This window comes from Puntigrus tetrazona, chromosome 8, assembly GCF_018831695.1.
Source record: "Puntigrus tetrazona isolate hp1 chromosome 8, ASM1883169v1, whole genome shotgun sequence".
Classification (NCBI taxonomy): Eukaryota; Metazoa; Chordata; class Actinopteri; order Cypriniformes; family Cyprinidae; genus Puntigrus; species Puntigrus tetrazona.
Genome location: NC_056706.1, coordinates 23,375,574 through 23,402,043, shown reverse-complemented (window position 1 = coordinate 23,402,043; position 26,470 = coordinate 23,375,574). Strand labels below are relative to the sequence as shown.

Here is a 26,470-nt window from a genome sequence, read left to right as displayed (position 1 = left end):
TATTTAAAAAAAAATGATCCTGTTATTTTACATCATTGTCGAATTACATGAAAATGAAAATTATAAATAAAAATAATACACAAAATATGCCAGGCTTCAAAAATCTGATGATCTCTGGCATAAATGTACCTCGAGGAGCTTCTTGTCACATTTTGTGTATTTCATTAATAAAGAGAAATCGCATATGAAGAATAATTTTGCTTGTAATCATCAAGAGCATTATTATGAATCAACTTGTATGTAAAGTAAATGTTATAATAATGTTCTATTTTATTCTCTTTTATTAAGATACAGTGCTTTTACTGATTTGGTGACTGATTTAATGTATGTAAAAAAAACCAATTGCATCTATTTTTCCCCCCGTATTGTTTGTCTATATATCAGCTTTGCAAATTTTTAACATTTCCGCGAACAACTGGCATTCTCACGGAGCCATATACATCTACAGTACACCCTTTCAATGAATAAAAAACAGCATTCGTATAAAAAGCACACAGGTTTTTATTGCATATCAATTTCATGTATAAATTCTTCATAGCATTGGAAAGATTACATTTGGTATACATATCTATTCTACAGAATTAACATCAGAATCTTGTGTTTTCCATGAAATTGCTCTAAAGTACATCTTCAGTAATCACAAGCATCAAAAAGAACTTCAGAATTTCAGAATTTTCAGTATTATTCTACAATCCTTAAATTTTGTCATTATTTCTCTCCCACAAGCATATTGTTCAGTTCAATAACCATCTGCCCATAGTATTTAAGGCAGTAAACAGGACTTAAAGTCAAACCTACTAACCTAACCACATGTACAATAAGTGCATCTACAAGTTCATTATTTTTTTTTTCTTTTTAATTTAAGATACACGTTTCACAAATGGACACCATTATGACCTCTAAAACACAAGTCATGCACAATAGTTTTAATAAACATAACAGAAGCAATATACAACTCATATCCAAATGAAACAAGCACCATCTATTTTCAAACCCATGTTTAAAATTAATTTTCAGACATATCTGTGTCTTTTTTGTTTTTTTTTTTTGAAATACTATACATTTTGTTTTTTTTAGAGAAACCACGTTATCTGTGGTTTTTGAAATGGTACGTTCGTTTGCGACGTAACAGTGGGCCCGAGGACGTCTGCATTGTTCATTTTTGGACCGTTTTCTCCGTGATGATTTTAAGTGTGGGTCAATTTCTCCACCTACAGCGCTCGCTCAGTACAGTAGTATGTGACACGACTTCTCCGTACTCATAATCCCATCACATCCCCAGCAATCGTGCGCGTCAAACAGGCATTTCACTCGAAGGTATGCAGCGGGGGAAATAGGTAAGATCACACAGTGCGCCACCTGGTAGCGTAAATGAAATTCGTTTTTACGCAGCTGGAGTCCCTGTGAAAGTCCGCCTCGCTTGGTGTGCGTTCGCGGTGAAAACACAGCATTTCACTGCTCTTCCGACGCCGCTTGAACGTGCTTTATTTGAAAGCCTCTGCTATAAATTGCCTGTTTGACCCAAGAGTTAAAGTGCTTGTTAAAACCAGCCTTGCTTAGAAAGTTTTATCGATATCAGTACTAAGACGTGAAGTGTGAACCGGGCAGACGGGGGTAAGCGTTTGAATTAAGTGCTGATTTCGGAGAGTCTTTAAACGTCCAACAAGAATCGAGGAGAGTACGAGTTCCCGACCAAACAGACGTTCGGTTTTGACTCGTTTACCTACATGTTAAATCTACTCTACACATTCATGATATGCGTTCAGCTGCTTTTTACGATTCATTCGCTGGCTTCACAGTTCTGGAGTTGGATGAGGACCTGGGTGTCTCTCTACGCTCTCGTGTAGCTGCTCACCATTTGATAGCCCTCTTGCTTACGTTGTCTCTTCTGGGATGCATAATATGAAGTATCTGAATCATGTAGAATTTGACTGGCTGATGTATATGGCTCTTCCCAGTGAAAGGAACATTAAAAAACGTGCGATTTGAACCCAGAGATACGCTGTCGACCCATTTGCTTTACGAAGATGCTTAAAACGTATACGTCAACATATAATGCCCCTCTATTGAGTTACCTGATAATTTAGTCAAAAAGTTTTTTTTTTTCGTTTTTTATTTTTCTTAAATCACGCAGTGCCTACTTTTCTAGATGGTTGAACAGACGGCGTCACAAACCAGACTTCACGATTATGTGCTCGTAATAAAAACGCATTCTTTCGCAATTCAGATTTTGGCAACGAAGAGCTTTTGAGCAATTCTGAATTTTCAGGATATTTCAGTAATTTAATTCCTTCGAACGAGTGGGTAAGTCGTTTTTTTCTTCATTTTTCATTAATCAGGAAAAAAAAAAAAAACTAAAATCAAAATAAATACAAGACAGACACTCATCAACGTAAGTAGCAACGACGGGGGGAAAAAAGTAGAAAGAGGAGACCAAAAAAAAACTACACAGTGGAGGCGACCACTCAGGAAAATGATTGTCAAAGAAAAAAAGGGGATTATTTGGCACACAACACTCTCTGCTACCAATGGTTAACTTAGTTTGTACATCATACAACAATATCGTACAAATTTGGTCCTTCACTAAGAATTATATTAACATTTAAGCACAGATGTGCTTAAAAAGAAACAATACTGTTTACCGAAGAACAAATCAAAAAAAAATCATATTACTGAATGCAAGAAAAAGAGAAAAGTTTTCCAATTGCCCCACTGGAGAATAATTTAACTTTTAAAAACAAACTTTCAGTTGGGACTAAACAGCTACGATACTCACCATAACAACAATAATTACAATGACCGTGATGCTATACAAGCGTGCTGCGTGATTTATCGTACGGATGTCCGGCTGGGGACGAGACAGGATCACACAGCCGAACACGAATCTCAAAGGTTTCCCAGTGACTTCCAGCATTTACGTTTTGAGACAGTGGCTTACAAACTGCATTCAGCCTTCGGTTGGGAGGGTTAGCATGCTAGTTGTGGGCTAGACTTAAGTGCTTCTATTGCCATCGGAAATCAATGTTGATGTCTACCGCAACGATCTACTGTAAGACTTGGGCTTTTGAGTTAACAGAAAGGAAACCTTGGTACAGTGCTGTAGAAAATCAACGTGAGAATGGAACGCTGTGTAGAAACGGTTCGAATCTCCAGTTGAAGAAACGCTCGACTACCCTGTCCGCTTCTCCACGTCCAAACCCCCAGAGAGCAGTCTCTACGAAATGCATATCATCGAAAATGAGGTGATCTGAGAGTCAGTCGAATGCAAGGCTCCCTCTTGAATCGGCCGGTGAGGAGGGAACGTTACTTTAGTGGCTGGGATTGGGTTAAAACTCTCCCGTCGGTGTCTGTTTCACTCAACAGTACGTTCTCCTCCTTGCACGCGTAGTGGTGGCATTGCTGGTCTTCACGAGCTCTTTTTGACGCATCTTCACGGTGGTCTCTTGCCCTCTCCTCCTTTCTCCCTCCATCTCCGGTTCGTCTTGTAGGTGTGCTCAGATGTTGTTGAGGGGGTGAAAGGAGCTCGTCTCCGACGGCCCTCCTCCCATGTTGAGCCAGGCATCCAAGGAGTTCTGGGAGGATGAATGCAGATTGGTGTTCTCAGACAGAGAGAGCATCATTGCATAAGCCTGCGTGGAGAAAAACAGGACAGTCATTATCAAGGGTCTGCGCGTTTCAGAAGCTAGCATGCGCTGTACTCATAAACAGACTATTTATCACTCTTTCCAAATTGGCATGCGTGTTATTTTGAGCTGCTTTGCTGAACGCTCAACAGAAAACAAAATAACAGCATTTGGATGTGGCGATCGTTGAAACTATTTCATCTGAATTGGATACGAGTTAAAATATAAGGTGGAAGTCAAAAGCAGACTCTTTTCCCGTTGGTAACTGTATAAGATGCACACATATAAGACACGTAACAAGTCCACATGAAATGTTGAGACCAGAGGACAGTAAAAAGTTATAAATACAAGAAAATGAAACAGAAAGATAATAGTGTTAGTTATGTTAATGCCATTCAGTTAAATTGTATTATTTTTTTCTTGAAATGTTGAACTTTGAAAATACTGTTTTAAAAATAAAATAAAAAATGACAATGATTAGGCAGTGCAAAATCTGCATTTAATGTTATTATCTTTTTTCCCCTTTTCATCAGTTATTGCAGGAATTCCCAACTGTTTTAAATAAAAAATTGCAATTTAAGAAAACGTGACTTTATATATATATATATATATATATATATATATATATATATATATATATATATATATATATATATTGTATACTATAATGAATAACACATTTACTTTTTTTACTTTTTTACATTAATAATTATCACATTGTAATAATTTAATAATTAACACATGTTCTGAGTTGGTTAATAGTTGTATTTCCTGCAGTAAACAAATAAAGATATATATATATATATATATATATATATATATATATATATATATATATATATATATATATATATATGAAGTGATTTATTTTTAATTTTATGATTTAATTACTTAACTTTTCATTAAAGTCAACCCTATAGTATACATATATACAAATATGTAGTATAACAATACGCTCAAGTTGACTACTCCAAACATGCCATTTCATTAACTTTTTCTATTTATTTATTTATTAATAAATATATTTATTTTTTAACAATCTCTTTCACAACCTGCCACAAACCGTTGGTTGGGAAGCTCTGCAAGTTTGAGAAAACTAAAAACATCTTTTTTATCCAAATTCATTTTTGACTCTGGTTCCGTCTCTCGGCGTTCGTGTGACAGGGGCAGGTACGGTCACATACCTGTGTTTTAGCCTGTCTGAAAAGTGTTTCTTTCAGCGCCTCCGACTCTACCGAGGTGCTAAAAATGTCTTTAATGTCATAGGGCTCCTCGCCAGCCTTATGGAACTCCAGGCCTTTGGGGAAACCAGCCAGAGGTTCCAGATCTAATAGGCCTGCATCCTCCTCAATACACCTGTACCGGGATAGGGAGGGGAGGGACCCTCAGTTAGCCCAACAACCGCAGTCTAAATATTGGAACTGGATGCATTTGAGGAGCATGCAGTGGATGAGATGGTGGCAGAACATGGAAAATATAAGTGGTCATCACACTAGCTGGTGAAAGCACAAAACAAATGGAAAGTCTATCTGTATCTCTGTCCATGCATTGAACGAGATGCTGGGAAAAAAAAAACGAATAAGCCTCCCTTATCCCACGAAATACCGATCACTGAAACATTTAGGTGCCAGTGGCATTCCGGCAGAAAGTCTTTTTAGGATGAGGACAGTGAAGGAGAGAACAGAAATGCTGTAGAACTTTTAGAATTCTAAAATGCAAAATGGCCGTTCAAACCGACTGTTTTCTTTGTTTTGGCAAGCCAGCATTTCAACGATTAAACAGACAGATGGCTAGATGCTGATTAGTTGTGTTAGTTGAAGATGACTGACAGATAATGAGGGATCATGGCAGCAAATATTACGGAAACAATGAATGTTGATTCAACAGCATCTAACGGATATAGTGGGTCCACAGACGCACTGTTTCACTATCTAGTGAGCTTAGGAAACTGCCTCGTGGCCTTCTAAGGAAGTGGTTTAGAACATTTAACATGCTCTGCATTCTGGGATTGCCTGCTTTATCAAAGGCGCGGGATAGTTATGGCTTTGTTTTTTTCAGTGTCAGGGTGCAGCTCACTGGATTTTGGAACAGATCTGTGGTGTTGAACGTCTATCTTACTTCTTTTGCTTTGCAGTGATGTTATATACAATCAGTTTTTGTCTGATCTTGAATGAATTGAATCTTTTTCACTTTATAAAATGTAACTTTACAAGATTAAGTACGTTTGGAGTAAGTACTCAAGTAATGCTCACAAAGGCTGCATTCATTTAATCGGAAATACAGCAAAAACACGTAAAAAAAAAAAAAGAAAGACAATGCAATTTTTAAGTAGCGCTCTCAAACAATTAATGATGACTTATCACAACCGGAATTTGAAGTTTTTGTTTAAATGCTACGTGATTTTGTATTGTGTATATTGAATATGCATATATAAATACACACACATGTTTATATTAAATACACTTATATACAATATGAAATATATTAATATGTAAAGGTATATGCGTGTAAATATTTTCAAAATATATACTGTACGTGTGATTAATCGTCTGACAGCACTTCTTTTAATATAAATATATTTTATATATTTTCATTTAAATTTATTATATGAAATTATAATTTGTAATATGCTGATTTGCTGCTCAAGAACTATGTATTACTAAAATTTAAATGGTAACACTTTATAATATTACTGTTTTACTATTTATGATTAAATAAATGCAGCCTTTATTTCTTATTATTATTTAAAATTTTGGACTAGCAGTGAACATACAGTTTACACACATATCACTAAAAATCCAGATTACAAATTTAATTAACGATAAATAATATCAAAACATAATATAAATATTAATTTCTTAAAGTCAACATGAGCTCATAATTGACGCTCTTAATGTTTCAGTTTATTGCTTTGTTGCTTGATTTTATCGGTTCTGCTTCTGTCTTTTTCATTTTATTTCACATGCAGCCGCAGTAAAATGAATTGAAATAGGTGACTTTCACAAATAATAGAAAGCTAGGATTCTAACTGTGTATCTCTTGCAGGTTTGAGTGTTGATTTAAGGCGAGAGTTGTCCAGTCGGAGCTCTTTAGATGTGTTTGTCTGACCTGCGAGTGTGTTCGTAGGACATGGGGAGAGGGGTCGGCTCCTCGTCCTCGTCGTAGGTGCCCTGCACCATAGTGGCGGGGGAAGCCGTCTCGTCCTGGGACTTTTCTGTCAACGAGCCTTCCTCGTCTTCATCATCTCCCTCCATCTCCTCATCTTCCTCCTCCAGTTTTGAGGTGGTGTGAGCATGACTCTGAGGCTGTTCCTCCTCCGTCAGCTCTGACCTGTGATGCAAACATTAGTCATTTAGTTTTACATGTGACCATTTTCACCATCATTTGGATGCTTTGAATTCAACAGGTTGATTTTACTGCTGTACTTTAACCATCTCTATATGTAAACAACATCTGTTATCACCGGAGAAGCTCTTTGCAAAACAAAATGAGTAACAATACCAATTTGAATACTTGTATTTTGAATACTAAATATTTGCTGATGTGTAAACAGGAAAGGTCACAGCAGAATTTCCCATGAAAAATCCAAAATATGTTTTCAGATAATCATTTCATTTCATCTCATTCTAATGATCCTTAGAAGTTGCACTGAATCAAACACAAACAAAATGCTATTGAAAATGAATGGAAAACAATTTTTGCGAGTGATTTCAGAATTTTTGTTCCTTGATGTGTCTATTTAAAAACTACCTGTTAGTTGTTATAATGGCGTTTCTTTGAGGGAAACAATATCCCTACAGCAGAAGAAGCACTAGAAGAACCATTTTTGATGGTTAGTGGTTCTTCCTTACCTTTTTATGGTCCGAAGAACCTTCTTATTCACCACAAAAACGCTTTTGTGAAACAGAAAGGTTCTTCAGATGTTAAAAGTTCTGTATGGAACCACACAGAAAAGGTTCTTCTATGGAATCCTGAAGCACCTTTATGTTAAAGAGTCCTGTCTTTAAAGGCTTCTGTCTTTTTGTCTGCGAACATGTGGTTGCACATTTTAGAAATTCCTTAACCAAATATCTAGCGACCACTGGCGATGAGTTTTTATCTTCTTAGGCAATGGAGACAACTATGACATCTAACTACAGCTTCCAAAATACCCGATAAAATAATAAGCTGTTTTCAGCCAGAGAGTCCATTGTGGTAATTCTCTCATCATAATCTGACTGCCAAATATCAGCGCTGCTCTCTGGGTTGCCATCCATCATTTGGGACTGGGCAGTAATTCCCCTGCCTGGCCGGAGCTCCAAAACACAGATCCACAAATGACAAACACACCAACTTTGCAATTAATGACAGACGTTTCTTGCGAGCGTGGCGATGATGAATTGGCTAATTTCAGAGAGGCGAGACAGAGCGAGCTAGACGGGTCAGGAGCAATCATCATGGTTTGTCTCATTGCCACCGAGTTCCAGAGAAAACGGTTGTTCTGCAAAGCAGCTATCAGCACCACGCCGTTCCACTACCTCTCTTTTTCCAAACCTTTTCCGCTCATGATGTCATTGCGCGTGCCCCCTCCAGAGTCGCTTTTACTGAAACGAACTTCTATTGAGGCGGACGAATGTCGAGCGGGAGGAGGTGGAGGGGTCGTAAGGTGGGTGGTTAAACTATGTGAGGTGTAGACTTACCAAAAACGAAAAAAAAAAAGGGAATAAGAAGAACTGCTTGTTTCCCATTTTCCATCATGCTTAAATATCCCGTAATCAAATTTGCCCTGGCCTGAGAGAAAGTCCATGCCACGTGGGAGACAGCGGCGGTCCTGCCACAGACCTGCGCTTTGTCTCTCAGTCTAAACATGTCAGAGCGCTGTTTGCGTTAGCTGCGAGGAAGAGGAGGGGGGCTCCGTCAATGCAGCGCACAGATAAATGTCTCGGTCTGAGGGTCCCCGGATAGGGCTAAACCTGCAGCCCCCTACAGACCGGCAGAGAGACCAGACGCACACACTGCAGGAAAATTAAGTCTGGGAGAGCAGATCACGTCTACGTTTACACAGGAAAAGAAAGGAAGAGTATCTGAATGTCTCTTTCACAACTCATTAGATTTGATCAAGCCCTTCATTTAAGTATCAACATAAGGGGCCAGTGTTTTAGAACACGTATTTTCTCCATCTCGTTTGAGCATCAACTATATCTTAAATGTTTCTCTACAGGGGAAATGCAAATAAGGTTAAATGATACAACTGTTGCCGACAGTGTTACATAGTGAGATTACTATTCGAGTAAATATTAAAGTAACGCATTACTTTTGAAGTTACTTTTTCAAAGTAAAAATCTGAAGTGAGGTGTTAGAGGTCGAGGTATATTTATTTCACTTTTGTTGAAAATATATAAGCAAGTCCAGCTCGGGTCACGAAAAGTAATGCAAAAATAACATAATACTTACATAGTACTTTCTACTGAAATTACCGAAGTGACAATAAGTTACATTTATGGAGTAACACAATATAGTAATGCATTACTTTTTTAAATTTACATTTTACATTTAGTTATTTTGCAGATGCCTTTTTTTCCAAAGCTACTTACAAACTTACTAGAAAATATCAGAGTTTCTTTTTTTTTTAAATATACAACGTTGCAAGTAATTTGGTTTCCCCATGTATTCACGTTTTTACTGTCCCCATATTGAGAGGAAACTGGTCCTTATTTATTTGACTTTTGGTATGAAAGGGCCTATAAAGGTGCCAAAAATATAGGTTTTGGGATTTAGTTATTAAAAATATATAAACCCAGTAAACCCAGCTCAGGTCACAAAAAATAACAATAAATGGAATAACACAATATGGTAGTTTTTATAGAGCGACCCAATATTTAATGCATTACTTTTAAAATTCCAAGTAAATATTAGTGTTTCTTTGAAGTTGCATAAATAATGTGATACATTGATTTTTATAAAAAGTAACTAAGAAATACAATAAATAACAAATTCATGCAGTGACATAATACTGAATTAATTTTAAATTAATGTTAAATAACTTTCCCTAAAACTGCTTGCCACTTATATGAAGTGATGAAACAAATGTATATACTAGTAAAGCTCAGATAATTAACTTCTCAGTTATATCTCGTTAACGTTTGAAACATTATTGGGATAGTTTCTAAAAACTCAAGAAGAATCAAATGTCAGATCTGAATCTTTTTACATCTGAAAGGGAGGAGACTTTTATGTTTTTAATCTCATTGCTTTATAGGAGAAACAAATGAGACGTGACATTACTATTTCCTACGGACTAAAAAAGACAGAAGAAAAAATTAACAGAAAAAAACGTGAAAGCAGACTGGCTGCACTGGAGTGACAGAAAGCGAGAGAGAAACGGGCAAACGTCATGAAATAAGACGCATGAGCGCATTGGGGAATGTTGCAGCTGCCTGTCCATTTAAAGCGGCTGTTTCTGTGAGGCTGATTTGCAGGGAGACAAAACAGAGCACTTATTTGAATTACAGATATTAAAATGCCAGGCTTGCTTGTACGAGTCAGGACAGGACTATTGATCCCAGATGGCAGCGCGAGGTTTGGGCCCAAGTGACGAGGCAGAGGCATCGGATCCCTGCTGGAACCGGACCATTACGCGTCTAAATAAGAATGCACGTGTTCCGCCGTGTATCTGTTCGCATGCGTTTGTCCGTGTGAATCACCTAAACCAAACTCTGAAGAAACGCGAACCTGGCCACACACCGACAGTCGTGCTGACGCTTCGTGAATTTGGCAGTAATGAGCTTTTGTTTGGTGTTTTCATAAGCCGATGGAATGTGCTCCCTGATGTGTATCTGGCTGTGCTTAATGCAGAACAGAACAAGGTGAAATGACTCAGTGAGATGTCCTGTCCCTTTGCCGACTGCAACGGGTGCTGCCACACACACACACACACACACACACACACGGAGAGTACCACAGTCCTCCACTAGAGGACAGACTGTAACTTCAGGACTGTGTGCGTCTGACTCTGACAGGTTATGCAGTTTGTTGCCATAGCTTCAAAATATATTCAGTGCATGTTTGCGAGCCCGTACCTTTTCTCAGAGGAGCTACAGGCCTGGTTCAGCTCACTATTGGAGATGAAGTTCCTAATCTCTGAGAAATACGAGTCCTCCTTTTCATCCAAAAGTGCATGATTGTCAGACTCAGAGTTCGGTGAGGAAATATTTGTTCCTAAATTCGAGAGGATCCCAGACTGCTGACTCACTGCAACAAATAATTAGAAAAAGAAATAGATTAATTTTACTAAACGTATTAAATGAGTGAGGGAGAAATCGAAATGAATCCAACTGTAGTTTACAAGGTTGCATCTGTTCTTTTTTTTTGCATTTATTCACTTACAGTCACTATTTTAAAGTCCAATTAATGATATTAACAAACTGGTAACTATGACTACATTAAAGATTAGGGGATGTAGAAAAATGTCAATATGCTAATATTAGGCATGCTAAGAAGCGAACAAATAGTGAGACCTGGTTCCTAATAAAATGTTATCTTTATTATTTATTAACATCTGCATCTGCAAGTAAATAAATAAAGAAAATCATTTGAAAATAATAGCCATATAAATTTAGGTAAAATGTACAATTTATCTTAAGTAAGTTAATTAATAAAATCTGAGATTTGATTTAAAGGAAATATATATTTCAATGATTTACAGTAAAGCGAAACGGATTTTACCTGGAATATTCTCATGTTCATGTTTCTTTAAGTGGCGGTCCAGATTGGTCTGTTGACCGAAGCAGCGATTGCAAAGGTGGCACTTGAAAGGCTTTTCCTTGTTGTGAATGTTACGGACATGTCGCTGGAGGTTGGAGGAGATGCTGAATGAACGGTCACAGTATTTACATCTATGCAGGAGAAAAGCACAAGTCAAATTAATTTCGTACAAGGTTTCAGTTGGGCTGAAATAATAATCAAAAGCTGTAGAATACATTAGTATTCACACTGACACTCTTTTGGCGCTTGTATGCATTCATTAAACATTATGAAAAATTGGGCATGGTATACATTTTAGTATAATTCACAATGACCCCACCAAGAGGCTGACAAAGGTAACGCAAAGAGCTTTGAAGATGTTGACCAATGTACGATATCTAATTTTCTTCTCACAGAACGCTCTTATTTCACTTTCGCATGAATACAGACACCCCTCATATCCTTTTTTACGGCTCATTGTTTTGCCATCATTATTTTCCTCCATGTAAACCAAATAAATGTTCTTTGTGGTCTCGTAAAAAAGATAGATGATGAAATAAAGCACATTTTAATATGCATTTTTTTCACTATGAGATATGAGACAGTCACGGTTCGGCTCTCTGTAGCTCACTTGTTCGCAATGTCAGATCAGCCAGAATAGGCAGGAGAACATCAATTTAATGTGCTGATAAACAAACACCGCGGCGAGGCAGTGTCAGGAGTTCGCCGGACAGTGCTTTCTTTGTTGGGTGGCCGACGCAGCTTAGACTCCCTCGGTCGCTGCAAAGTTGACTTTCAGGGCTAATTGCTTTGGGAAAATCGCTCGTCATCAAGTGCTCAGAATCAAGATGCAGGCCCCTTTTTATGTTCCAGTTTATTTTGCGAGCAAATGTGTGTGTGCTTCTGCACGGCCCCTGATTTTCCAGACTTGGCACATCACGGTTCATAGAGAATGGTAAAACGCCAAGACAACGTTCCTTTTTTTTTAAGTCAGTCTTTTCTACCCCCCATTTTGTTTATTTTCATTACTTGGTCCAGAGGGACTTTAAATTACTTCATCATCTCAGTTCTTTTTTTCTCTGTTACAAGCACTGTACATGAAGCGTTACAATCCGAATGGGGTCTTTCAATGGTCAGACCTAGTGGGCCAATTTCGCTGCATAGAGTGGCTGATAGCATCTACAGCAGGCAAATAACCTACTACAATGAAGCCTGAAGCCGGCCCGCTCTGATATTGGCCTGACTCGGCCCTTTTTTGCTGAAACTAAGATGGGGAGATGCTGATGATGTCTGCTATTTGTTAGGGTAAATTGTTTCTAAATGAGCTAATCAGGGGATTGTTGTGAAGGAGCCAAGCATGTAGCGCTCGTGTCCCGCGGGAGGCTCTCTATCTCGTCGAGTGTGTTCACAGGGCTCTATGGTAGATTTGTAGAACTCAAAGAGGGGTTTGATTCCACCTGACCCTTCTTGTACGCTCAGAAAAAACTTGTGTGAAACTGATATACATGTTACAGACCTACCAAATGTTTTTCTCAGTAGAATGTGATAAAATAAACTATGTTTGTGATGCTGGAGTGTTTACATTTCTATGCTTTAGGATGTTTTTATTTGTTTTATACTGTAGTTGTTAAAAAATCGTATATATATGTGTGTAATAGCATACCACAATAAGAGGTGAAATTTGTGTCTGTTGCACGTCAAATTTTATTGCCTATGGTCAAGGGTTTGCTGAAATCCCTAACTCTGAAGCACCACTATTAAAGAGATTTTCCCTCATAAATGCACACATATTTGTTCAGAAAATGGACTGTTAAGCAGCTTTTGGCAGTAAAGGTCTTTCTTGTCTTACGTCTTAGTCATGCCTGGGTCAAAATATCACTTAAAAACTTTGAAAGCCCCCCATTTCCAAAGTGCCCTCATCACCCTCATAGAGGACTTTCCACAGCTGGTTAGAAGCCAAATCAATGATAATTAAGCCGTTCTATAAACAGAGCATGGACGTCTCCAGGGTGCTATTACCAGCCAACATTGTCCAGAGCCTGCTCTACCTCCAAAACATCTGCGCAGACAGAATCAATCTTCTTTCATTTTTGATTGCGCTGCCTCTAATGTCTCATGTCTTTCATTCTTTCTGTGTTATATTTCTCAGAATCAGAAATGCTTGTATTGCAAAGAAATGCGTAAGAATATGTCTCATGTGCTGATCACATAACTTAAAAACTGTCCGTGTGTTTTTTTTTGCATCTGTGGTATATCTGTACAGGAACGTTAAACATGGGTAAAATTATTATTTCTCATGTTTTCAAAAAAGGCAAGTAAGACTGATGATGTGGAATGGCTGAATATTCAGCTATATTGTTTGTGTTGGATGACTATGTGGCCTTACATGACCAAAAGCCATGTAAAGTTACTTGAATGTATCCGTAAAAAACCTAATTAGCTGACTACATCATAGACACATTTCCAGAACAAGTTCAATTCTAATAGTATTTAGGAAAATATTTGCTGTCTGCTTTCATGCATAGCAAAGTATGATTAGCTTAGCAACATGCTAATGTCACAGTACCGGAATAAATTGAGGGGTAGGTCTCAAGTACAAAGCTTGAGAATTTCAATACTGCATTTGTGTGTGTGTGTGAGAAAGAGTGTAGGGCTAAGAGTGGCTTACCTGTAGGGTTGTTCTCCTGTGTGTGTTCGTAAGTGCCTTGTAAGATTAGCTGACCTGGGAAAGATTTTCCCACAGTACCTGCAAGGGATGAAAACTAGACTTTGATACAGTCGTCCAGCATTGCTACAATTCCCATATTCAGAGGATTATAACTCATTGTCTGGGCATATTCAATGTCAATTTTAGATGAATAATAAAACCAGAGGATTGCTAACTTAATTTCTATTTATATTATTTCTCTGTTAGTTGTGCATTAGTGTGTTGATGTATACCTTTAAATACGATGATATGTTAGAAATTATTTAAATAGAGCTTCTGTGAGGGTGTGTTTATTCTTGTTTCATGAGTGGCGCTCACCTGCAGGTGTATCGCTCCTTGCCTTTGCGTAAGATAGCATCGGAAAGAGAGGGAGGCGGGGAGCGGAAGTTAAAAAGGTGGTGTGAGGAGTGCTGGAGGGAATTGGGAGCATCCAGTTTCAGAGCGCTAAAGCTTTCCAACTTCTCAGTCATGTTTTCCATCGCAGACACCTGAGGAGAGAACATGAGGCGAGTTCAGAGAGGAATACTCTGTGTTTGATGCACAGCTCAGGGGCTCATTTAATCAGAAACTTCTCTTGAATTGATTTTATGTGAGATTAGGAGCCATCTGGGAGTAAGAAGCTTTTTTTGTATTTGTTTAGGGCAGATGCACAAAGAACAAAATAACAGCAGCGGTGAGGAACTCTGACGGAGAATCTGGGAGTTTGCTTCATAACCAGACAGGATGGAAAGCAGGAGGAAGTTATATATCAGAAGGTCGAGTCTTGATTGTGCTGTTCAAGAGTGACCTCCCTAACCTATGGCACGTTGGCAGCCACTCGAGCAGCCCCTTGGGAGCCCCCGGCTCCTACTTTGTTCCCAACAAATCTCTGAGAGAAGCGTCTGAATGAGCCATTCACCTCCATGAGCGGTAACCATACAATGCAGTTTAAGATACCCCTCGCTGATAGTACTTCCCCTGCTGCAGAACAAAGGGTTTGCTATGCGCCTCTATGGCCAAAAACAGCTTACATCCTTCCTACTTTTGGATATGGATAAACACAGAGACAGACAGTGTGTTTTAATTTATTTACACATGTCTCAATATCAATTTGTTTTCTTAGTGTTTTAGTTTAGAATATTAACAGGCAATGGTGTGATTGATCATGCGTATACCTTTAAATAACCAAAACTGCATATTTGATCTTCATTTGCATTAAGACATATATGTTGTCAACATAATATACATTTAAAAATGACTAGGGAATACAAAGTACTGTGCAATAGGATATAATTTAAGACAATTAATGAATGATAGATAGATAGATAGATAGATAGATAGATAGATAGATAGATAGATAGATAGATAGATAGATAGATAGATAGATAGATCATAATACCACTTGTCAAAAAAGAGACCTTTAATTAAATAGGGGGTTGCTGAAAAGAGAAAAGAGCGAGAGATTTGGGGGGAGGTAGGTCAGCATTGATGGAGGCCAGATTTACAGGTCAGATAAGACAGTTCCCAACAAGAGAGGCCATTCTATTACACACAAACACAGGAAGTCCCTGATCGACATGCAGACATTATCTAGGCAGCCAGAGCAAGAAAGAAATGCTAGGAAGTTATTAGCGGTGGGACTCAATGGAGAACTTCCCAGAGACAATGGTCTACTCCGAAAGTATGTGGTATAATTTGTTTCAATTCAAAAGACCATTATTAATAATATTTTCATTATTGTTGTCACCGTTCAAAGGTGGGAAAGGGTTTAAAATACTAACGCAAACAATGGGGCTTGTTTTTATAAGCAAAAGATAACGATTTTTGAATGTGCAGCATGACAGAAAACAGGCAATACTTCTTTCGAGATTATCTTCATGATGAAAATAATCTAATGAAAATAAGCTCCATCAAAAGTCAGAACTTTTTAAAACATCAAGGCTCCCCTTGAACCAAAACAGACCTGAGGTGGAGAACACTGGAAATGTGCTTTCAGTGTCTTGCCATGCTGTGCTTACATGGAATAATAAGCAAAACTTTGACCAATGTACAAAGTAAAGCAAATGCATGTAACAATACCTGAGGATGAAAGAGTAGTGGTGCCGGCCTCAGGTACTTCTCCTTTAGAGCTCCTACTGGGTCTATTAGCTTCCTCTTCTCCACCCTGCTGGACAACAGCACCAAGGGTTACGTACGAACGAAGGTTGATTGTAAACCTACTGGGTACCAATACTTTTACAATAACTGCTTTAGAATTGTCCTTGTGATATGTCTTTCAATAGGACCTACTTATTGAAATACCTGTAGATGGGGTCCATGAAGAACGGCGAGGGCTTGGCGTAGTGGAGCGACGGCTGCTGCTGGGGAGGAGGTGGCTGGGGAAGGGATACTTGTGGTTGAGGCATCTGGGGCTGGTGCAAGTTCTGGGACTGAGTTAGTGCTGGGTGTTCATCTTTAGCTGCTTTGCAGTTTATGCCAAAGGCATGATTCTTGCGCTGTTCATGCGTGCCACCATTCTGGTTAGCTCGGCTTCGACTGCCTATGCTGAGGTCCAGAGGTTGTTCCTCGCCAGGGGCCAAGGGGGTATTTGATGGCAAGACTGGCTTGCTGGGGGGTGGAGGAAGAGGTTTGACCTCCTTGGGTTTGGTGGTTAGGTCAAAGGGTGAATCCGCACCAGTGGCTGTAGGTAATTTCTGTATGTGCTCACGAGGGGACTTAGGCTCAGGTTTGAAGAACATGCCAGGGTTGAGTGCTCTGTCTGTGAACGGGTATAAGGAATGTGGAAAGTTGGGCAGAAACTGGAAAGGGAACATGGAATGGTAGTTTAAGGAGCCCATTTTCTTCTCCTGCAAGCCCATGAAACCTGGGCCAAAATACTTTTCTGCAATGGAGGCAATGGCTTTGATGGAGTCAGTGGTGGCCCCAGAAGGTGGAAGTGCTTGCTCCTCTGGCGGTGGGAAAAAGGAATGCTGGGAGGACAGGAAAGGACGCTCACTAGGGAGGTTCCCTGAACTGGAGACAGATACCGAACTGCTGCTCACTTCGTCCTGCTTGCTCTCCTGTACTGGCTTCCTCCTGCTCTTCTCCCGTTCGCTTTCTGCCTCACTTTCTAGGTCCGAGCCAGACACCGTGCCAGTGGTGGTGTCTAGATCTGTGCCGCTAGACGTGTTGACATCTTCCAAGTCACTACCATCAGACATGTCGTTCATCTTCACTTTATTCTTGTTGTCGTGAAATGACAAGTCCAGTTTGGATTCTCGATTCTCCTCTGACTGGCTGCTGAGACTGCTCCCTACATTGCCATTGCTGTTGTTCATGGATGTGACTGCAGAAAGGGTAGGAGCATCAAGAGGAATCAGCTTCCCGTCTTGACTGTTACTAATTGGACTCTTGAGCAGCGGACTAGGAGGTAACAATGGCGGTCTAGGATATAGCGATGGGGGAAAGATACCTGGGAAGCCATGGGATAGGGCTGGGAATGCAGGGGGTGCTGGGGAAAAGGGCAAACCTGCATGATGTGGCCTGGATGGGAAGTAGTCCCCGAAGCCAAGTCCACTATGGTTCAAGCCAGGATGAGACTTGGACTTGCCTAAAATGTGACTGGATGTCATTGGTATGCCCGGTGTGAATATGCCTCCGGGATTATAATGGTTCTTGCCCTCGCAAAAGCGCCGATGCTTGTTGAGGGAGGAGGTAGTGCTGAACATTTGCCCACAGTCTTTACACTTGATCTGGGTGCGGCAGTCTGCATGCATCCGTTTGTGACGGCACAGGTTAGAGAACTGGGTATACGATTTGTGACACACCTCACCTGGGAGAACACACATGACTGGTTAATTCTATTAACATACTGTTTTCATTGGATGTGCATTCATTCAATAGCAGTGACAATCCGGCAGCTGATTAGATCAACCAATAAACTGTGCATGCTGTTTATTATGCTTAGCAAACATGGCACTGTCTACATCAGGGGCAGCCAACCTTGCTCCTAGAGGGCTACCTTCCTGAAGAGTTGAGCTCTAACCCTAATCAAACACATGTGAAGCAACTATTCAAGGTGTTTGAATTACAAAATGACAGCCAGGTGTGTTGGAGATGGGCTGAGACTGAAGTCTGCAGGAAGGTGGACCTCCAGAAGCATTGCTGAACTCTGCTCTGTATTGAAGGTGAGATAAAACGCTACACACGGCAATGTTATATGGTAAAATATGGTCAATTAGCATATGTATGAAATTCGCTGATGAGATTCTTCATTGATAGTAGAGCTATTTCAGCTACTTTTGTATACATACAAACACATGTACACTGGTACAGCATACATGCATTTGGACATTGGACGGTAACACACAGAACATTGTGAAGCCAAGCAAAAAGAAGATGGTGTTCTCTCAGTGTTGGTAAGAGGGCAACTAAGACAATGGCAGAGACATTTACCTCTAAACATTAAATCTGCCTTGGCCATATACAAGCCTAATGGGCCCTCAAAAGAAAATGCACAGTTACAAAAAACAGAAGAAGGGTAAAATGGAGTAATTAAGAGAGCGAAAAAGAAAGCACTAAAGAAAAGTGCAACAAATGTAGAACAAAACAAAGAATGGCTCTAGAATTTCATTTAGTTTCTCTGACCTATAAAACAACAGCTGTCACAATCTTGGGGTGGAGCTAGCCGGGAGGTCTTTGGACACTGGTAATTGTATCTGAGGCTTAGACAAGACTGCTCAGACTTACAGATGAAAGGCTTGACACTGCTGTGTATGTGCTTGTGCTGCTTGAGGCCCGAGGAGGTGGCAAAGGTCTTGCCACACTCAGGGCAGGTGTGGGCTCGGGCACCGACGTGCTGAGAGCGGATGTGGCGCTGGAGGTTGCTGGGGTCTGTGAACACCTGAAGAACCCACAGAAACATGCCAACTTAGTACAAAGGTGTAAACATAGCGTGGTGTAAAGGCAGTTACTTAGAGATGAAAATTTATCGCAGTGTTATATTTTTAAATTTGCAGTTAGACGGGTAGTCGACATGAAGAATTTTTGGAAAGTTGACACTTCCTGTGGTGTGACATCCATCAAGCAGTATTTTAGACAAAATTTGGCTAACGTAATTTACTGCATGAATGTTTGTACTTCTTAACAATTCAATTTGTCATACTGCAGGATTTTTTAAAACAAACCGCTAAATGCATTTTTTTTTTTACATTTCCATCAGTATAATATTTAATTCTTTTAAACATATAAGATAATATACCTTATCACAGTTTTCACACTCGAAGCGCTTGCCACTGTCATGTGACATCTGATGGCGAATGAGGTTGGATTTCCAGTTGAAAGCTTTGGGGCACTGGTCACACTTATACTCTCTCTCCTCTGTGTGTACGATCATATGCTGCCCCAGACTAAGAATAAATAAGAACACCATAAATATTTTCTGTGTGACCACCATTCAGTGTTTCTAAACTGGTCAGTTGTGGCAAGGCTGTATATCACAGGTACAAAAACAATGCTAAACGCAAATAATATAATGAATCCTATAGCCATATACTGTTAGAGTACCAAAATAAATAAACCTAGGGTTTAAACATTAGTTTTTCCTTTGCATTCTGTGTCATGTTAATAATTTTTCATAATGTTTACCTACGTGGCTCACTGTAATTTTAGTAAATTGCAATGTTTTTTTTTTTTTCTAACATAAACATATTTATCATGGCAATGTTTATTGCACATAAACATTTAACATATGCATGTGCAGGAAACAATTTGTGTCACTGGTACAATGTGAAATATAGGTCTTACAGCAAAGCCAAATCAGAACCATGACAAATAAATATAAAAATAGTATAAGAAGAAAATTGTTAATTCATTTTTGTGTCATTTACCTTTTTGTGTAGGTGTTCACTAAAGCTCAGGTAATTAGAATTGTGGTGGAGTGTGCTGACCTGTACTCGCTAGGGAAGATTTTTTCACAGTCTTTGCACTCGTGCACCGGCTCATCGCTGTCTTCGCGCTCCTGTTTGAAGTCTTCGCTTAGCGAGTCAAAGATAGAGTTGCTGCTGCTGCAGGAGTATTTCTGATGCCGCCGTAACTCCAGCTTTGAAGTGAAGAGCTCATCACAGTGTTCACAGCGGTACATCTGCTCATCTGTGGGGACGGCATCACACAGTCGCTCAACGATAATAATCGCACGCTCGTGTTCAGTTAAAAAAATGTTCACTCTGCAAAAATGTCTGAACGGCATTAAATTGGATGACAAAATATCAAGTGTCATTTACTTTCAAAAGAAAACACACTCTCCATCATGACATTTCATAAAACGAAAGGTTTTAAATGATAAAACAATGCGTGTACTGTTCAAAATGAAAACAAAAATATTTCGCCACTTTCTGGTTGTAAAATGTTAGTGGAACACGTCCATAGTTAATGTGATGAATTGCACCTGTGGTTATTCTATAGGACACCTGTGTGGACTGTGAGAAATGACTTCATACATTCACTAAACATAACCGAAACACAGCTGCTTTCAAAAAAAAAAAAAAAGTAAAAAATTAATTTTAAGACAAGCTCCGGCAGCATTTGTTTGCAGACGCCTCATGGTTTAATACACATCAATAATGCAATGAAATTTGAGTGATTTAAAGACTAGCTTAGTTGTCCAGATACTATATACATATACTGCATATTGAATGCATGTAATATTGGTAACAACATTATTTTCATTAAGCACAAGCATAAAGAACAATTTGAAATGAATAGACAATAGTTAATAACAATGATTAATAAATTAACCTTTAATAAACTAAAAAGATGCAAATGTAAATGTAATGAATTTAGACCGACCCAGAGTTAAATGACTAAAAATGTGGCTGTTTTATCCTTAATGATATCCTGACACAAAAGCCAAGTTCACAGATAACCCTAGAGTCACTGAAAGGCAAGGAAACTCTAAGGTCTGATGCATCAGCTATCATCATCCTCAAATTAAACTCATTGATAACTCTGATATACTCCATGCGCTGCCCGGATCAGGCCAAGGCGGATGAGTTTCATTATTCCTTGACTCGATGTTTTGAAAGCAAAGGCCATAAAAAGCTTGCACCGATGCTGGGTTATCTAGGATTACACCATATACTCTGTTTAGTTTTTCAACTCATTAGCGCGACGTGTATTGACAGAACACTCTCCGCAGCAGTGCTCATAGCCTCCCTGCAAAATAAAAGCGAATAAAACGCCCCCGTGACCTCAAAGAGGCCTCTACGGGGGAAAACTAAAGTGGAGAAAAAGTTTCTGCGCTGATGTTTTTGAGCCATAAAAAGAATTTGAGACATTATCTCTCCGTCCCATCGGTAGCACTAACGACAAAGGCAGGAATGTTGGGAAAAACGACAGGGAATGGGAAACTAATAGCTCTTGGAGAGACGTAGGGGGAACACAATTATGTGCAGTTTAGCGGCTAATCTGTGAGCATGGGTGAGGTCCCTCGAGACTCCTCGAGCTCCACTCCAAATTCCACCACCGATAAGCCATGAGAAGGAGCTGGATGTAGAGAGCTCTCATTCTGTCTGTCTCTATCTGTTCGTCTCTCAGCTTCTCGTCTTCGTTGGCCATGTTCGTTCTACTCTACCTTTCTTTCCTTTTGTTCTCCGAATTGATCTGTCTGAGCGGAGCCTGGCTTGCATCTTTTGGCGTCCCTGTCTCCCTTTTCTCTCCGAGAGCTTTCTTCTTGGCTTTTTGGCAGGGAGATCTGAGACACATCTCTATCAGATAAAACCTTTCGCATGTGTTGGAGAGTGACTGCTACGCTGTGACACGCATCGGTGCTTTTGCAATTTTCTAGTCTGTATCAACTACTCCGAGCTTCGGTTCCAAAATTACCAGATCACTTGGAAACAAAAAAACAAACAAACACACGCACAAAAAAAAAGGTACAAGTGACCACTGATGCTTTTAAAGAAAAAGTAGAAAATATTTAGAAATAAAGTAGACAACAATACAGTGTACAGTATGTTTTATATCTGTGTTAAAATTCATTACATTTTATTATTATTATTATTATATATATATATATATATATATATATATATATATATATATATATATATATATATATATATATATATATATATATATATATATATTATGTATGATATTTAATACTCAAATTCAGCCAATGCCAGTTTATTTGCCATAGGTTGAAATGTTTAATATTTTCTAACTGTTGGCAGAGGTGAATGAGTGTGGTCTGTGTGAGTTTGTTTAAAAGAGTGCCTAATGACTTGCATTAATCTCACCTTCCAGGTTCGGTGCCATTGAGCCTCGGGAAAACTCCGTCCTTCATGTAAACCAGTAACTCCTCCCCTATTTCAATATCTCTAATAGCTTTATAATAGATCTGCAAAAACAGAAAAGGGAAAAACGCATTAGCATTTTAAAACCACGAAATAAAAAGGCCTTAAAGTATTATTATTATTATTATTATTATTGTTATTATTATACATTAGGTTATTATTATACAGCCGTGGTTTTCGGAGACGTGAAGCTTTATTTTGAACATAGCAAATAATATGAATATTTTGAAGGCGATAATATGAATTTGATATTTTCGTTGTAAAATACAGGAAAGAAAAAAACACATAACGATCACGAAGCGGAGGATGAACAGATAATGCAGTAATTATTAAACACACCGATATCGCGCCTGCTTCTTTCGATTGATTGCTTACCGAAGGCCAACAAGAAATAGACGAAACTGCACCACAAACACACGAACGAAATAAACTAGCGCGTCGCGCGCAATAAAAACGTGTGGAATTAAAGACAACAATAATAAAGCAACATAAATAGAACGTGTGTTTGATACGCATTTAAAAGAACGCAGTCGTAATCCGTTTGATGTGTTTTCGTTTTTAATTTAACGGATCAAATATAACGCGCGCGTTAACAAAGTGCTGGCGGTTTTTAAAATTCAAAATGATATCTACTAATAGCTCTGTGTTGCTGAGACACGCGACGGTGCATTTTTACATTTCGGTGTGTGGCTTAAATTATTTTTTACCGATGCAAATTGCAAAATGCAAACGCAGTTCGTTTATTTATTTTATTCTAGCGGTGCAGACAATTGTAATTTATTTCTTAGCCTGACAAATTGCTTTAAAGTTTCCTCTATTAAACGCAACTAAAATCCTTTCGGAACGCATCGCCATGACATTGTGTTCCCGCAAAGCCTAAACGCGCTCCAAAAAAGCCCGCGTTCGTTTTGTAAATTAAACCACATATATAGACTTTAACCTAACTAAATCAACTCGTAATTAATAATCGTAATGAAACAAAACGGAGCGGCCGGCTTTCAAAGCGCGTCCGAACGCTGTCCTCGCGCACTGAGCGCGCGCGCGCACTACCGCGCGCTCCCTCATGAGGGCGCTCGGGGCTAGGCGACCAGCAGCAGATCTGGGCCGCTCTCCGAAATCAAGACATCCAGCTAAAAACCTCCAGCACAAACTTCATCTCGGAGCTCTAATGTTGTGACAACTCCAATGTGTGTTACAAAAGTAGGCCAAGGCGTCGAGAGGGGCGGCCGGCGTGCGACGCGGCTATCGTTATCGTTAACATTAATACTGCATTTGCGGTTAAACGAAGGTAAGAGCGTTTCTGACCTTTTTCTTTCCCGAGAGTTGATAAAGTTGGGCTAGTTGTTGAGCGGTGGATCTCAAAGCCTCCAGTTGTAATAGCAGCTCTGGTCCCGTAGAGTTCAGCACGCAACCCATAGTATCATGACACTGCGCCACAGCAGCGCCAGACAGAGGAACACGCGCGTCTTTGATGAGGTGAGTCGCGCTCATTAGTGATTCTCTCTATCGGCCACTCCTCCTCTCTTATCTCCAACCAAAAGGACTGAACCCCTCCCCATGTCCTCTCCTCCTCTGACCACCGCACGAATCTATTATTGATGGAAAATGTATCTTTCCCAGCTAATGAAAATCTCAAGAATACACCGAGCGCGAGGCGCGATCTTTTCCGCGGGGCTTTAAATACATACACCTGTTTTTTTCTTTTCTTTTACATTTAGCAGATGTTTTAAACGAATCGCGTTTGCGCTTTAGAGACTAAATTCGACATTTTACACGTCGTGTCGCTTAGCTGTCATGTATTAAACAAGACGAAGGCTTCAACCCGTTCACAAACGAGCGATTATTAAAACCTAAATTGTGAGGAATGTATGTTACGTCAATTATGAATGTTATTACAATTATTTATTATTATCAATAATCCAATTATTCTGTAATATGTAATTTCGATGTACTTATTTCTACATATGACAAAAGCAAACATATTTCATATATTTTAAAATGAATAGAACCATTATTTATAATGTAATTATTATTAATTTTATTAAGATGTAATTGCTTCCCGTTTTATAAATGTATTAACATAATTGTCACAATTTCCAATGAAAACGAGGGATTATGATTTGCGCAACGGATTTGATCTAATTACAATGTTGTTTTTTTAGTAAACTTAAATATTGCAAAAGATTTAGAATAGAATAAAATAGAATCAACAAAAAAATCACTCGAAATTACATATAAAGCGTATTTACAGCACGCATGACTTATATACATATACGATGCAGGTGCCAAACCCGATATTAAATCGCTAAGGAATCAATAACTTGCATGATCTATTTCTGAAAGATTGAAGTTGGATGTCAAATTGTGCTGCAGTCTTTGGCTAGTTCTCATTTGCTCTGGGTGCGTGGAAATGCCTTCCTTTCACCCCTGAAGCAATCTATTATGATGGGTCTAAGCTGTCTCTACAGTAAATCTTTTCAGGATCTGACAGCACAGAGAGGGCCATCTTGACCCCCTCACAATGCTTTCAAGTGCTGGGGGCCGATGCATCATCCATCACTTAGGTGACAATAATCCCCTGTCTGTCACACACATGGACACACACGCATTCATATAAGTGCAAGCGGACACAGGCTGATGGAAATATATATATATATATATATATATATATATATATATATATATATATATATATATATATATATATATATATATATATATATATAATACTTTTATTTGGGTGTGCCTGTTTTTCTGCCATTCAGAAGGAAGGTACATCTGATTCACTAAGACAAGATCAGAACAAAGTTCATCATAACAACTCTTTGATCAAATGCCAAAACCGTATAAAAACTAAACTGCATGAGTAGACGTCAGGGATTTTTACAAGTTCTTCTCTAGCAAACATGTATAGAACTTATAAAGCGTTTTATCAGTCAGTAGCTGATAAGTAATTGAATGCATGAGTTTCAATTAGTTTGTCAGAAAAGTATAACATACAGTAAGTTTTAGATATTCCCTTCTAAATGCGAAATGATTTACTGAGATAACTATTAATAACAATCTCATAATTGAGAACAATTTGACTTCTGACTGAAATGAATTCAAATGGGTTTATATTTATATATATATATATATATATATATATATATATATATATATATATATATATATATATATATATATATATATATATATATATATATATATATATATATATATATATATATATATATACATATACACACACACACAAAAAAGACAGACATATATTATGTATAAATTTATTTGCAAAAATAGATCATTCTGTTTTTACATTTTCAAAAATGTGTGTTAGTTACCTAGTATTTTTGGGGTTATTTTTTAACTAATCAAAATAACCTAACAGCATTTTGATTAAGAATAACTGGAATGCAAAAGGAAAAACAAATCAAAACATGATTTTTGAAAATAGTTAAAAACTATATATCTCTGTATTTTTATATATATATATATATATATATATATATATATATATATATATATATATATATATATACATACATTGTGTGTGTGTGTGTGTGCGTGTCCTAAGCTCTTCAGAAACAGACGGCTATGGCATGGCAGATCTGGCTGTGCACTTCAGTTGTTCTGACAAACAGTTTAAGTGCATCTTGAGAGATGAGGGAGGGAGGTCAGAGGTCAACAGTCTCGCTGAATGGACCGCGCCATTGTGCGAAAGCCAGAATACGTCCACCAGCTCTATGCCCATTGTCTCAGAGCGCACAGGCCGCTCTTAGTTTGGCCCGAAAACCGGATTAGACTTTCTCAGCACAAGCAGATAACATCAGATCGGCGAATTACGTGGTCCGCAGCATTTCAGAAACACACTTTTACACGAGAGCGCATAAGCCCGCGCGGTTCATTTTGTGCCCTTCGCAACAACGCAACGAAATATTCTTTTCTTAAAGCAAAGCGTGGTAACTAACACCCTCGCCCTGCTCACTGCTATTTAGAAGCATCCCGAACGACAGCCGTAACATAAAACACACGTTAAAACGTGAGACAGCCTAAACCAGTGAAATGTAGCACTACACGGTTGATTCGTGTTTTCAGGGCCCGAACGC

General features: G+C 38.7%; 1 protein-coding gene across 1 annotated transcript in view; it reads right to left on the bottom strand.

The window, feature by feature from the left end:
* Positions 1-481: 481 nt before the first annotated feature.
* Positions 482-26,470, bottom strand: part of prdm16 (PR domain containing 16) — a 346,947-nt gene continuing 320,958 nt past the window's right edge. The window contains 14 exon segments of the mRNA XM_043247681.1: positions 482-3,629; positions 4,808-4,979; positions 6,732-6,953; positions 10,682-10,853; positions 11,328-11,497; positions 14,014-14,091; positions 14,371-14,540; positions 16,111-16,198; positions 16,333-17,842; positions 18,760-18,913; positions 19,271-19,418; positions 19,959-20,160; positions 22,308-22,333; positions 22,335-22,408. Coding sequence (XP_043103616.1) covers positions 3,495-3,629; positions 4,808-4,979; positions 6,732-6,953; positions 10,682-10,853; positions 11,328-11,497; positions 14,014-14,091; positions 14,371-14,540; positions 16,111-16,198; positions 16,333-17,842; positions 18,760-18,913; positions 19,271-19,418; positions 19,959-20,160; positions 22,308-22,333; positions 22,335-22,408 — 3,321 coding nt within the window. The 3' untranslated portion in view covers positions 482-3,494.